We start from the raw sequence: 16,121 nt of genomic DNA on the forward strand, positions 1-16,121 counted from the left end.
ATAGTACAACAAGGCACAGATTGAGATTATTGTTTTGAAAAAAGGAAGACAATGAGCATAGTTCAATATACGGAAATTTTAGTGGACCAGTAGCATTGTATATCTACAGACATACATTTCAGTATACCAGTACCTCTGTATACTTCAGCAAGCATTTTCATTAAAAAAATTAATATAGAAATAAAGTTGTATAAAAGAAGCATCCTTTTATGCTTTAGAGATTTTATTTTCTGTTAATCAACAAGTGGTGTAGTAGACTAAAGAATGATCCAAAAAGAAGGACTAGAAATGATTTGAAGTATGAAGGAGGAGGAGATGGAGGGGAAAAGAAGATTCTATAGGTCAATGTAAGAAAGATAAAGTGAGTTAGAAAGTTGGGGGATAGTAGTTTGTTATGGCGAGACAAGAAGAAGGGTTGTGAGAAAGAGATGAGAGGGAAGTAATTGAAAGGTGGGAAGAAGTGTGGAATTATGTTTTAATCTTGGGGTATTTAACCAGGGTTAGTGCAAAGGCAGAGCCAGAGATAAGTACTCCTAGACTAAACCATAATTCCGCACTTATTCCTTCTCTTCAACTATATAAAGGCCTTCTATTGAGAAAAATAAGAAAGTGCTGTTCTCTCTGACCCTCTGCTATGATTTTGAAAGGCCAGTGCTACAATTTTAATACATTTCCTAACTGGGTAAAACATTGCACTTCTCAACTGCTATGATTTGCCCTTGTTTTTAGCTTTCCTCCTCCTGACATATGAATTTTCTTAATAAGGTTAGACCGGTTTAGGGGTACTAAATATTATTAAACAACTGATCCACATATATATAGTACCGTCTATATGCAGAAAGATTTTTTAATCACCAGCTATTTGTGTGAGATCACTGAAGACTTTCTTTTCAGACCTTCTGCTATAACTTTCAAAAATGTAGAAGAGGGTGAGAGGTAATATGGAATGCTGACAGTAGTTTTCAATGACTAAGGGACACATTTCAACAGAATCAGGGACAAATCCATAAGTAGAAACATTTTTAAAATATTAGTACTATTAACAGAGACGTTTACAAAATAGGAGAAAGTGATTTAATATGTATCTTCTGAAGTAAAATAAGCCTATAAGTCTAATTATTGGCATTATTTATTAAGTGCAATTCACTACCTCGTCTCTAAAAAGTCACCAATTTGAGTAGGGATTAAGAAAGACAGAGCAAAAATTCTAATCAAACTCAAGGAACAGTTTAGAAGACATCTAATGATGGCTAATGTAGATATACATATATTCATTCTCAGCTCTAGAACGTAATACGTGATCACGTATCTTCTACATTTCAATCTGCGTCACTACCCCCCCCCCCCCCCAAAAAAAAAAAAAAAAAAAGCTTTGAGACCCAGTCATTGTTTACAGCAAGAGACGGCTTTCCTCAAAAAACCCCTGTCTCGTTCTACTGTGGGAGTTGTAGTTCATACCGACGTTGCTCCGACATAGTAAATAAACTAACACTCCCAATATCCTACAGTTAGACCAATGAACGTTTGCTACGCCATGCTTAATATGGCTACTGTTTAGTAGCTGCTGACAAGTAGTGGCTATAGACGTTAAAGTTTTGATTTATGTAATGTACATGTGGGGCATAACAGAGGAATGATCGACTTTGTTGGATTATTTAGGAAGGGGCATTTAGTCGGAAACTATAGACATGGCCACTGTCGCTGTCGAGCAACTCTTCGACTTGCAAAGGTGAGATAGTTAGCTCTCTTTTTTAATGCAGGTTCGATGTAGAGGATAAATACACTGGTAGGCCTTTTATGTGGAAAGTAGTATGGTTAATATAGAATGCATTTTGAAATTGTGTTAAGCAGGATAAAGGACTTTAGAAGAATGTGAAGGCTGAACTTCTACTGTGCGACTGTTACACGGTGAAACTGTATAATGAGAACTCTGTTGATAGGAAGGTGCACTTACAGTACAGCTGTGAGAAGAAACTTTGCTGCTTGGATGCAGAAACTTAGTAGTGATATGAAGTAGTACCCGGTAGTCTCTCATTTGTGAGTCAGTGTGATGAGCGTCATCTTTAGAAAATTTTAAAAGTTGTGCTCGCCGCTGTTTTCCACATTTGCTCAATGCTTTGACATGTAGTTTTCCACATTTTAACCATAGAAGGTTTTAATCTGTAGTAAGTGTCATTTATGTACATGTGTATATGAATATATGCGCGCAATGTTCTTACCGTTGAGTAGTATGCCTTTAAAGGTTTGTTAGGGGTAGAGCTCATACATCCATAATTGTCCCTGATTTGTGACTCATTTTAGTTTTGCTCCTCTTGATCCATTCTAAAACTGTTGGAGAAAATATGGTGCAATGCACTTAGTAAATAATTATAATAAAGAGTTGTAGAGTTTATTTATTTTTTTACTTCAGAAAATATTATTAATTCACTTTCTCGTATTCTGCCTCAAGTTAGTAGCAAGTGATATTTAAAAGTATCTCTAATTGTTCTTGATTGTGTGTGGATTTGTCTTTGATTCTGTTTGAGAGTTGTCTCTGGTTTGTAGAGAGCTGTGGTAGAGGAGGTAAGATGTTTTCCCGAATTTCTAAATTACCTGACAGTTATACCTCTCAACTGTCCAAATTTCTGCAGAATAGCGAGACTTTTTGCCTCATATTTTTGGTCTGTTTCTCTCAAGATTTGTGGTTTCCTGGCAAATCGCTGAGAATTGAAGTCCATGAATAATGACATATGTTTGAGTTTCGTATTTGTTTGACACTTCATATCCTTCAGAAAATACATCATAACAAATATTCTAGCAACTTTCCAAAATCTGTCTCCATTTTTGAGTCTTTGCCCCCACCACCACCACAATTATTTTCGGCATTGTCTGTATTTCTTGCGCTAAGAGTTTGAGAGTTATGCTGACAATTGGAAGAACCTCTTTTCAGTTGACATTTTGTAACTGCTTGTAAGTCTGGAATGATGGATTTCTACTTCTGGAACAACGATGAGTTATTGTTTTGTTTCCCTTTGTGAAAGAAGTTGGGATGCTTAGGATGTCAGCTTACAAGCTTGCTTTTAAGACTTGCCTTGTGTTAGAGTTTTAAAAACTTTGCCATTTGCCAAAAATATTTCTTTTTCCTTTGTTTTAACACCTATCACTTATGACAAGGCAAATCAACAGAAAACCCTTAATGTGTTTTTTTTTCCATTTACATACATTATATATCACACATCTTTTCTTTCTTTGTTGCTATCATCACTCCATCCAAAGTTACATAAATTGCGGAATACTGTCTTCCTTAAACCTCACTCCTCCTGTGCCAACTTATTATAGTTCTAAAACATGTTCCCATTACCCCTTTTCTTCCTCACCACATTTCCAATATTTGCTGTCTACCAGAGAAAAACATTTTTTAATGCTGCTTGGGGTATAAAAATAACAATGCAAACACTATGTACCTCTCAACGTCTTACAGCAAGAAATCTAAACAAAGCCATAAATAATGGGAGGCAAATACCCCGAATGGGGTACATTTTTAAATACTGCTTTTGCAGAAATAACAGGTTTTGCATTAGCATGAATTTTCAGCTATAGCATTTGTTTTATCTTCATTAATTTTATATCTCTAAATGACTTGAAACTCAGAATGTCAGAATGTTTCAAAACACTGAGATGTCTTTTCCTGGTTTTGTCCGGTATAAAATATCCTCTGCAAATTAAACCAACCTTTCTTGATTACCGTGCCAATTATATCCTTACATCTCTGAGTCCCTTATTTTCTTTGCCAATAGCTCTAAATATAAAGGGAAAAGTGGACACCCCATCTGGTTCCTCTGTTCACACACAACTTATCAGAGGGGAACCCTCCCCCTTTTAATTCTTTCCTCTGAGAGGAACCCCTCCTCCTTTTAATTCTTGCTTCTGATCCTTTATATATTTTCCTAATATTTTTGTGTCAGGGAATGCAAATTCTTACGTTGCGCTACTTGTAAAATCCCAGCTGTTGAACGCTTTCTCAGCATCAAGACTTGCAAAAAATGTTCATACATTTTTGCTTCCTGCTGCATCATCATTGTTTTGTTGTCAAATGTTTGCTTCCCCTTCACAAAATCACATTTATCTATGTCTACAAATTATGGTGACACATTTGCTTTTCTTTTAACTAATATATACATAAACACTTTATACTCCTGGTTTAAAATTGAAATGGGTCTATGTGAAGGTGTGTCTAATGGGTTTTTACCATCCTTAGGTAATGTAGCCACTACAGCTTTCTTCCAAAACGGTGCTTCCAAGAGCTGCATCTACATTGTGAATAAGTATTTCATAAATATTTCCATATGCATCTTTTTTCACATTTGTTTCATACAAAATATAACATTTCTGAAATATCACTCTATCGCTACAGGATCTCTGGCTATTTTTGTTATAGGCTCACTGTTTGGCAGCATTCCTTTCAACTTTCTCTCAAGTCATTTTGCTAAAAGATTTTCGTGCTCCTGGAGCGATCATCAAAAATAGCTGTTTAACAGCTCTGATTTTTATTTTTTTATTATCCAGATATTACTTGATTTTTTTTTTTTTTGTCTTCAGTTTTGCATTTTCTTGTTCAGTGAGCTTTTTTTCTGCAATACTTTGACCTTTTATAGGCCTCCATAAATAATTCCTGTTACTTCTTAACCAGATCTTTCTCTTTTGTTTCTACCCTAGTTTTAACTTTATTTTCTTTTTACCCCACTCACTAGCTATAACTAATGAGGAAATGTCTACCTTCCGTAATAACTCTTGAATAACTTCCACTACCCATTCCTTAAATTCCTGTCTTTAACAGGTTAGGAGGGAAAGCACCAGTCTCTCTCTTACTTCATTACCCTGCATTTTTGCACTAGTTTTGTAGGTGCATGATCTGTAATATAATTTCTATCTAGTCCAGCCAGGTTATTGTACCTTGGGGAGTAATATGTACATTCTGTCAGAGTTCCTACTACTGAATTCACACCTTCCATACCAAATAATTTTCATAAATTTCTTCAGTAATCTACCTCTTATTATATTTTCCTTCCTTGGTCCCCCTGAAACATCCTTTTTATTGCAAATCAAGTGCCATTCCCCACTTATATTTCCTGCTGAGAGATGGTTATTTTTCCGGAAAATTTCTTAAGCTTTATAGTAGAAGTTTTTGAAATATACATACATGCCAGTATAATCCTTCTCCAGTGCCAGTAGCCCCTTACAACCACAAATCTACCATTATTGTCTTCCCCCTCTTCTATTACTTATTCAAACCCTCTAGCAATTAGTTCAATTTACTCCCCTTTTCCTTTGCCTCTTATATTCTGAATATCCATCCTGATATCCTTTCAAATTTACATGCTCGTTTCTTTCCAGTTGCGTCTCCTGCAGCATTATTTGTACCCTGCATTTCTTAATAATTAAATACTATTAGCTTTTTGTCTATACTTGTAAAGCTGTTTATATTCCCAGATAATATAGATAGCATAGCCACTGTGATAAAAAAAGCTATTGTTCCCACCTATTATAGATGACATTTTTACTGTGTATTTCCAAGTTTTATTTGTTACATGCATACACAGGCTGATCTTTATTTCTTCTCATCCCCATTTGAATCGGTGTCACATTTTCAAGACTGTTTTAATGGAAACCCTCAAACAAAAAAAAAATACATTTTCAGATCATGCCTATCCCCTGTTATGTCAAACAAGCATACACAAGTAAGTTTAACTCTCCGATAGGAACAATTACCCATGTTTAAGTACACTTGTATTGCCATTTAAACTGATTGCTATCTGTTCTTTTTTTATCTCTGTTCCTCTTCCAGATGTGAAAAACAGCTTGTGTGCTTCACGAAAACACTGTTGGCTCTACAGAAAAGCTCATTGGCTATCTTTAAATAAAACTCATTATGTACACTGTTTAAGAAGTATTTAGGCTGATAGTGTATCTCTTATTTACTCCCCATAATTTGAAGCTTTATTTTCAGTGAACGCATTCCATTGTACCATTTTAAACTGTACATTTGCCTAGGCAAAAAATTCTCAGAACTCTCAAGAGTAATTGCTTGCACCTGCAGGCAGCTCATCTCCATGTAAAATATCAATGAATGTTGTAAATTTCACCCAGAACAGAATGTACAACTGCTTTCAGCTGCAAACTTATTGACTCCCACTGAAAGATTGCTAATGAGGGGAGGCAAGCTGATATCTTTGCAGATGAAAGAAATTTAGCATTTTTCAAAGTTGTCATTATTTTGTCTTATTTTGAAGTCTCTCTGTTTACAAAAACACCTATTTATAGCTTATGCTAAGGACAGTCATCTAGACATTCACCCTTAAAATATGTTAATTCTACATACAGTCAGTGCACTTTTAGACCTCACCCCACCACAGCAGCCCAAGATCACAACATATTAGCATTAAACTTGCTTGCTTTGTCCAGCCGTTATTCTCTGTGATGCTTTTATTTCTTACAACTAAAAAAGTAGTTTGTTGTATGTGTTAAAGATAATATAATTACTGAAGAGGCTCGCACCACATTTTAAATACTCCTGACTAAACAGTGCAGAAAACCGTTTTACTTTATATAACGTGCAGTTTTGTATCCTGAAGTGTGTGACGCCCGTGTCCTGGCCTAGCAATCAAGGAGCATCAGTCCTCACCACTAACACCAGAGAGGGCGTCTCATATAGGAGAAAGGATAAATACACACAGAGATCAAAGTCAGTCTGGGACTGGTTGCTCATTTGTTCTCCAGGCCCCCAATAAGACTCCCCACTGGCACAGCTATAGGGTCCAGATCACAGCCTAGCTGACATGCTAACCTTCAGTACTCCCCCACTGGCACAGCTATAGGGTCCAGATCTCAGCCTAGCTGACATGCTAACCTCCAGTACCCTCTCTGTCCAATCAGTGCTTCGTGTCCCTGCCCAAGTAGCTGACATACACACACTTTGAGATACGTATTTGTACAACTTCACAGGCACTCCTGGGAAAGGCTGAGACAGATTCTCCAGCTGTGCCCCTATACCCAGACTATACGGTAGTAATTCCTGCCACCACCAGCTAATAGTTGTAAGCTACCCAAAGGCCCTTAAAAGGGTGTCCAGTTATTACTGTGCAATATTATTCTCCAATTGGTAAGTGTGACTAAACAGTCTTAAGGCTTATTAGAGGAGCTTTGTACAGTAAACTTTTTAAATATGCAGTGTACTCTAGAGCTTAACTTATCTCTACATAAACTAGCCACAGTTGAAAAGGGTTTAAAAATATTTAATAAATACTAAAAACACAAGACAATACTACTACACCACAGTGCTATTCCAGAGTTCGGAGATCACACAGAAACTTAAAATAATTCAGTAGTACAGTTCTGACACAACAGAAAAACACTTAGTCTAATCTTTTCTAATTCCTAGCTATTGCTTCAAGAAAACATACCTCTAAAGTAACTTACTTACATAGAGCATAAGGCAGTGCTGAGTTGGATAGTCAGACAAAAATGCTTACAGTCTCTCTCTCTGAGCAATAGTTTTTAAAATCACTAATAAACATTTCTGCTGGGCCCTCCCAGATTACATAATTTTTGACACTTGTGTTTCCCATACACATTACATCATTTTGACAGCCTGGGGTTCCCAGACCAACAGGCTGCATTATTTAGCGAGCTAACACCTGCTCAGGAAGCTACAGCAATAAAAGACATTTCACATGTACACTGTAGTAATTGTTCCTTAAGTTAAAACGATAGAATGTACTAGCCCAGACCAAATGGCTCCGAGCTCTGGAAATCAAAGAACATACAAGACATATCTAACTTCAAAAGAAAGATTTGAAATGCTTGACTTAGTTTTCCTTACAGCAGATGGCAATGTTGTTACAATCATGAAGTTCAACATTTTACAGTATTTTCTTTCAAGAAACAAGCCTGTATTTTACATTTATATTTACAAATGCCAGTATTTATGCATCAAATTCTATTTGGCTAGGCTGGCAGCCTTCACCCTTCTCTACCAGTCTTCACATTTCTTCACCCATCTCTACCCAATCTTCACAAAAGTGTTTATACAAAAACTAATAAGAACAAAAATGTTTACTTGCAGTTACTTTTTCCCTTTTAGTGTCCTTTCAAACATTTAATGACATAAAGTGAGGTATAGCTTTTCAGTTCTCCCACAAGTTTAACTAAGTCAACAAAAGCCTAGTCTTTTTTCAGTCGCCTTTTCTTGCAAAGCTGTATTTTTTAAATGTGCTTGATGCTGCATAGTCTTCATTTAGTCACTAATTTCAGTGTTGATGGTCTTCTTCCTGCTCATCTGGCTTCCTAACACCAGATCAAGTCCAAGGTACTCCTGATTCTTCTAGTCAGCTATATCCTTTTTTTCTGTCGCTCAAGCATTTTCCTTTGGAAAATGATTCACTGACAAAGTCTTTCTGAGCTTAGAAGAATGGAACACTATTTGGCTCTTTTTATAAACTTTAATTCCTGTTTAGGACAAAAGTATTCTGAATAGATCTGGATACAGCAGCCTGAATCTCACCCCTGCCTCTTGATATTCACTGATTGCTAGGATAGATTTCTTTCTCTTCTGCTTCATGTAAAGTGAGTAATCATTTCCACAAACGCTGTACTGTCTCCAAGTTTTTATACTTTTTCCTTTCTGCCACAGTTTAGTTTTGTCAATATCAACGCTCTCTGCTGGTATGATTGCAGCTTTACTAATATAGGTCTTGGCTGCTTTCTCATGGCGAGGTTTAAAACTTGCTCTGTGTGCCCTTTCAGTTAATAAATTCTGCTGCAGAATGCCAGTCCAGTTGCTTATTTGTGCTTTCATAAAGTTAATATGGTCTGTTCCTTCCCATTTTCTGTGGTACAGCAGAAAATCATAGGCTGTTTACATGCTGTGTCTTCTAAATCTGCCATTTTTTGAAATGACTCTTCTTGAGAGAACTCGTACTCTGCCAGCTTTTTCTTCATTTCAGCCTCTAATTTTGCATTTTTATCAGTTTGTCTGCATAGTTAATTCATACTTTTATATGAAGCCTTTTGTCATTTGAGTTGATCTACTCTAATTTAGTTTCATGTATTTTAAACCGCTCTGAGTACATTTGAAATTTTTTCCCTCTAAATTACTGGAAGCTGAAGCTTGAACTGCATTTTTTCCTGAACGTCTACAGAATTTTTCCCAGACAATGTTTTCTCTTCACCTGTTCTAGTTGTTTGTCTAAATTTCTTCTTTGCTGGCATCCAGGTACTTACTAGCCAGTATTGTTTTGCTCAAGATGACTATCACCTGCTGTTATTTCTCAGTTTCTTTTTTTACATTGGGAGAGGTGAAATTAAGCTGTTGATCATTGTGCAACCATCTTGGAAGTCCTAGCCAAAATGTTTCTTTAAAATGTACAAATTCCTCTTTTTAAAGCATTAAGTGTTGAAATTATTTAATTGGCTGATACATTGTGTATCGTGTGTCCTTGTACTGTAGTTGCTATGTCTGTGGTAAGATAGCCATGTGATGCTGAAAAAGTTATGCAAGTGGAAAGACGATAACCCCCCCCCAGCTCAGAAACAGCAAAGCAGAATGGATAGTATTGTAGTCTGCGATTTATACATTGTGTTAGGGTTGCTAGCATAGTTGACAATCCTCTTTAGTTAGTAAAGAAGACACTATGTAAGATATCTTCCCACTTTTAATTTCTCCAAATCTTTTAGGGTTTTAAAACCATGACAGGAATGGACCCCATTCCCAAGTCAAAGTATGATTTAAAGTTCATGAAATTAGTATTGTTTCAGTCTTTGATCTACCCACTTTTTTGAGTGTTGTAGTGTATTTAAAAACCTTCTAGCTCAATAACCACATGAACATAAAGCTAAGGCTTATTTGTATGTGTATCTATGTGCTGTTATCTTGAATTGTTTTGCTCTTATATTTCATTCTTATGCTGTAACTCCCAGGCTGTGGATAAAATGGGATCCCTTGTGGATCAGCTTGTTAACCCCAGTCAGCAAACCTGTTTGTTAAATCTGGTGAATTTTTTTTGAAAATGTGACCAGGGCTATTGATGAGGGCAAATCTGTGCACACAGCATACCTTGATTTGTCAAAGTCTGTTGACACAATCCCACACACTGGCATCACCAGTAAACCCCATCTTTGTAACATGAGTTACCAGCTGGCTCACACAACACCCACACGCCATCAAAGTGGGTGACTCCTCATCAGTCAGCAGACCTGTTACCAGCAGGGGTTAGTGCTGGGCCCCCTACTGTTTGGTATATACTGAGGGGTTCTAAGTTTGCAGACTACTGTAAACTGGGTGCAGTTATTGAATCCCCAAATGATTGTATACTCCAGGAGGGTCTTACACAAACCGACTGGTGTCAGTCACGGTCTCAGACTGAATGCAGAGAAATGCGTCATCATTCCCTTCGGCACAAACGGTGTCCCGTCACACTGTCAAATCAACCACAATATTATAAGTATTCATGAAGTGGTAAGTGACCTGCGATTTACAAGTTGACTTAATGCCCCATTCGGCATGTACCGTACAAAGCACCTGCAGCAATTGGAGAGACCTCAAAGGTGTCTAAGAAGATCAAGGGGCTCCGTCATGTGCTGTACACAGACCAATTAAAGTCCCCGTTACTATACTCTGTATCATATAGACTTCTTAGATGAGACTTTTGCCTGGCTTACTAAGCAATCTTGGACCAAAACCTAATGAACTAGGGCTACCTGTTCTAGGGACCTAAATATGGCCTGCGACTTAAAATCTATTCCTTCAGCATGTCCTATTTATCTCCCAGTGACTGACGCATCTTTGGAGTAGGTTAACTATTCATGTAAAATAGAGAACCTCTGAAACTGTTCAAGAGGAACTTGGATGAGTGGATGGGGTGCCGTCAATTCTTACAGAGAATAGCGCCCAGAACCCTCCTGGACATGGGCAGCCATTGCTAAATGCAATCTTGGGAATTAACTAACAATTCTGTGATATTACATTGGGATGAAACGGCTAGGTTTGAAATAGCATGATAATATCCTATGATCTTAAATTTGTGCTAATATTAATGCATTGTGTAAATTTTCCCTTTGAGTATAGGTATGTAAACTAGGTGTGCCATTAGCTTAACTTTGTATGCAGATCAGCAAAAGTAAGTGAATTGTAAAGTTTTATTGTGAAGGCTTGAGTGAACCATATTGCAGTTCCCATTTCAACTTGTTAGAAATGTGGCTTATTTGTGGGTTTCAGGAATTGTCTCCACATTGTAATGTTGTTCTCATTTTTAATTAAGTTCCAACATTATGTAGTAGACTTTTGTTTACATCTAGCTTGACAAGGCAGAATACTGTTTTGGTAAAATAGGTCTGGATGAAAAATGTGGCTAAATGGAAGAGTTGTTAATGGGGAAATTCGAGTTTAAGGAAATAACTTTGGGGTTTGAGTATCTATATCTTTTTGTCCAATGGAGTTGTGTAACCTGTATGATGTAGGAATAATGAAGGCTGGTATTAGTGGTTCTTTAACATAAAAGTATGCCTTGAAAGTAGCTTGTTGATGTGCTCATTTAGTGTGTCTTGCTCTGTGGAAGGCCTTTGGGAAAAAAAGTTTTACTTTGTAAGCTGTTTAAGTGCTTGAGTTGAACCATTGGAAGGTACTTAAGTTGATTTGTTCTATCTCCCACAGTAGTGAATATGGGTGAGACAGAGAATGTTCCGAGGGTGGATTGTGTACTTCAGCAAGGCTTCTTATATTGTGCATCATAGGATCTTAGCATAAAATGTTAAGTGGGATGAAAAATGGATTGGTTACAAAACTGGTTCTCTTATCAAAAGCAGACATTTGTGGGTGGGCTGGTACTATTGGTATGTTTTTTGTTAGATGTCATGATGAGTTTTTGAGAGCAATATCACATTGATTTTTTACAGTGATGTATATGACAAATGTTATGGGATGTTGTCTGGAGGGAGACTGTAGCCGGACGTTGTAGGCAGTGGGGTGACAGCTGTTTTTTAATATAAAAAACTTCAGTATTTTTTTCTTGTATGGTAAAATGGATACCCAAGTTACAGACTTTGAAGATGAGTTAAATAATTAATAAAATAAGAAAAAGTGTGTGAAATAAAGTTTGGATTAGGGCAGAGTTAAGGTAGATTTAGAAAATGCATGATGAAAGGGAAGGATGTTAATATATTTGAAGATGGAAAACTTTAAATCAAGAGGATGCATTCAGCCTGTTAGTATGTTTACATATGACTAGAGTGCAGTGTCGACCTGAAGGTTGTGATTTCTTAAATTGAGTGTAAAGTAGAGGGCCCAGTGTTAATGAGTGTTAGTAAATGAAGCATTCTTATCAAGTAGGAGTCACATTCCCTGGTGTAGCCTTTTATGTTCAGTGTTACAGTTATGGATTAAAGGAAATGCATACATGATTTGTTTCTGGAGTTTGTGATTATGTGGAATGATCACAGTCTCTGTGGGAAAGTCGTGGTCTACTGGAAGACATTTCGTTATCTCCAATGAACACTTGTTTACCAGAAGTAATGAGTGAATTTGATGGCTGTCTAAATTGATGTGGTCTAGGTTGCTACCTGGTTCAGTCCACCCTGTCATCTTGAGTTTGACTTGTTGCTCTAAAGGATATGTTGCCCTGATTACATAAACTGTGTCTGCCTTTTCTGTATTTCGGCTAAATACCCGTAAGTCACCCTGCTAAGTTTTCTAACTTGAGACTTACTCTTGCCCCCAAATCACTTTGTCTGTTTAGTACCCATACTTCGATACAGTCATGATTAGGGCAGGATGAAGGGTGCAGCGATCTACAATGCAGGCTGTTAGGTGGTGCAGTCACTGATTACTGAAGGAGAGAAAGTGTGGTACTAGCACTAAGTTAAGCTGCAGGCAATAGATTAACTTCCTAAATGAATGCTGATTCTGCATGTCTGCTTTAGATAGGAGCTCTTGTTTTATACACTTCTGGTCCTGAATTACAGGAAGACCTTTTACCCTCTACTTTGGCTTGGGGGATGTCAGATGACCGAGCTATGGCTCTGGAAAAGGAAACCTTTTTTTTTTTTTTTTTTTTTTTTCCATCTTCCCTTACAACTCCTGTTGCGCGCTCTGCTTTGCGTTATCTTCCCAGTCTGCCTTTTCAAACTTTAACAGGCTTACCTGATGATCAGCCAACTCGCAAGTTTCCTGAAAGTCTATTTGTTATGAGAAGTAGATCACCTAACATAATGGGTACTGGGGGTTTAATATGCAATATTTAGTCAGAAAAATGACTCGTACTAGCATTCTTTGCTCTCAGTTGCTATGTCTACTTAATTTTGTTTTATTGTTGTCTTTCTTTATGAACCTGATGCATAGTGTCCTATTACTTTTGCTAGTTCCTGTGTTTTGGCTTAACAAGAATATTACTTTACCTTGGTATTCAGAGCATTCCTCTTTGTCTTGTTTCCTGCATGTTGCATTCACTGTGTCATAGGGTGAATGAGTACCACACTCTGTTTTCTTCTCTAGGTTGCTTTGCTTTCCCTCTGTAAAGGATTGATCTTCCATTTTCCTTACTTACAGGTGTCTGTTGCCTTAAGTCTTCCATTATATGAGGATTCTATCTTAAACTGACAAGAATGGATTTAGAACTCTAACCAGATGCTAGTTCTCCCTGTTTATGGTAAAATCTTTTCTTTTTGTCAACTTTCTCCTTCTCTACTTTAGTTCTCCATTTCAAGGGGTTTCTTTTCTAGCTTGACAGAATGCTTAGAATTTGGCTTGTGCATTTTCCTTATTTCTAACTTTATTTCCTTAAAATAGCCCTTTCACTGCGTGTTCCCTTTTCCTTAGTTCTGAAAAGTCACTTCACCTCCTTACTCAAACATTTTCATGCTGCATTAACATTTGCAGTATTTTTGTGCTGAATTATTTTAGTATGCAAGTCCCTTTTTCTTTTACTGAATCTGTTCCTGCGCAGATTTCTGCCAGGATTGTATTATGATATGCATGTCTTTAACTTGCTAAATATTTCTACCTTTTTATGGCTTTTTAAGTCTATTCCTTGGTCTTTTTTAATTATACACTGCGCACGTGTCTCTTTGCGTGGTCCTCTTGCGATCCTGTCTGTGTTCGTGTCTGTGGTGGTTGCCCAACCCTTTTCTAAGTTGAGCAGAGACTTACATAGGCTACATTTCTTGCTGGTTCCCCTTACCACACTAATAAGGTAGTCCTGTCTGAAGAATTACCCTATTCTCATTGTCTCCTGATTCTTTGACATGGTTTTCCCCACTTTCTGCAAAATCGAGGACAGCATAGCAGTATGTATAATGTCCCTGATTTATTTATATATATATATATATATATATATATATATATATATATATATATATATATATTGCCCTGCCCTGCCCTTCATGACTTTCTTGATCCTTTTGGTAAGTTACTGAGGATTGACAGTTAATAATGATTATAATTAGTGATTCATACGTATTGTTCAGAAAATGCATGTTAGTGCAAAACCAGTTATATTAACATTTAAAATTAATTGGAGTAATAATAATAAATAAATAAATAAAAGTGCTAGATTTTGAGCCTTGTCCGCTCCCATTATTTTTGGCTTTGTCTGCTCTTCTTAAGCAAAGGTCAGAGGTATGGTTCTCTGTTATCATATGTTTAAATTGGGGACTACAGCAACAGGATGTAGCTACCTTCCCAACACAATTTGTATTTTTGTTTCAGTAGTAAAATATATTTCTGTGAATGTTTTGTTAGTGATTTGTTTTTTCTTAAGTGTGTGAAAGCCATTGGTGGTGTTTGCCATCGGTTAAGACATTGCACTTAAAATTTGGCAAGTGCTCAGTAATAGAATGCAGTCATCTTTTCTGATAAATTATTACATTTATTGGGCATAATATCACTAGCAGTTTGTTTTTTAGAGGTTATAGTTTTCTCAGTTGTAACACCATTAGTACCCCTGTCGGGTGGTGGCATAACTGTTAAGGTGTTACCTCATATATGCAGGGTATAGCGGTTGACTCTTGGGAAACGTGGTTAGACTTAAAAAGGCCCTGGAGCATTAGCTTAGTAGTCAGTTATGAATCTAGTTTGTGAGACCCATTTTCCCTTATTTAAAATCGTGTACATTTACAGTTGATACTTTGTCACTAGTGTTTGAAATGAGTATTGATGCAGGTCCAGACTATTCAGTTCAGTATAGCATTTCATAGAATAACGATTGGTACTAGCACAAAAAAAATTCTACATCTGTAAGGTTAATTTTGGTGCATCATTTTTCTTAGTGTAAAACAGAGCAATAAACACTGAAGGTCGGGCGTATAACTTAAACTGCAATGCAATAATCAGAAAAATGTTTTAGAAGTTAAGATAAATATATGTTGCAATTGATCTTGGTTAGTAATATTTTTTGGTATAATGGTCATTACTGACAAAAGGTGTCACCATGGGTACACAATGTGCGAATTCATACGCAAACATGGTGCTAGCATATTGGGAAGAAGGGAGTTTCAATGCACAACATGATTGACGAAAACATTTAACATATTATGCAAGGTTTGTGAATGATATATTTATACTTTGGAGAAGAACACAAAATGAACTGTATGTTTGTTGCATATCTTGAGTCTACCACAAACATTTTAAGGTTTAGTGTTTCTTGTTCAGATGTTGTGATAGATTTTCTTCATGTGAGGTTGAGGAAGGGACCTGACAGGGTTATAGAAACTTCCATGTTTAGAAAGAATTGTTGGAAGAATAGCCTTTTGTCATAGGATAGCATGCATCCCGTCTTCCATAATATTATGAAAGGACAAGCATATAGGACATCAAGATTATGTACTGGAGATGCTGATTTTGATGAAGAAATTGAATGTTTGCCACATGTTTTAGGTCTAGGAGGTATAAAGGAGATAATGTCAAACAGGTTATTGGTGCCTGTAGGTTGGATAGATGTACCAGGGCCACGCCTTGGTTTTCTGATGCAGGGTTAGAGGCGGCGGCTAACCGGATAAAGCATGATAATAATAGTCATGTGTGATTTTTTTGAAGTACAGTAACAGTATATGTAGTGTGTGTGATATTAAGACGCAGTTGGAAGATTTTGCTTACA

The 16,121-nt window shown here is 36.8% G+C and overlaps 1 protein-coding gene across 1 annotated transcript in view; it reads left to right on the top strand.

The window, feature by feature from the left end:
* The first annotated feature begins 1,387 nt into the window (after positions 1–1,387).
* AUP1 (AUP1 lipid droplet regulating VLDL assembly factor) overlaps positions 1,388–16,121 on the top strand; it is an 831,864-nt gene continuing 817,130 nt past the window's right edge. The window contains exon 1 of the mRNA XM_044064448.1: positions 1,388–1,729. Coding sequence (XP_043920383.1) covers positions 1,689–1,729 — 41 coding nt within the window. The 5' untranslated portion in view covers positions 1,388–1,688. The remainder of the gene's footprint in view (positions 1,730–16,121) is intronic.

Source organism: Protopterus annectens, chromosome 2.part2 (assembly GCF_019279795.1).
Source record: "Protopterus annectens isolate FY-2018-M chromosome 2.part2, PAN1.0, whole genome shotgun sequence".
Taxonomy (NCBI): Eukaryota; Metazoa; Chordata; order Ceratodontiformes; family Protopteridae; genus Protopterus; species Protopterus annectens.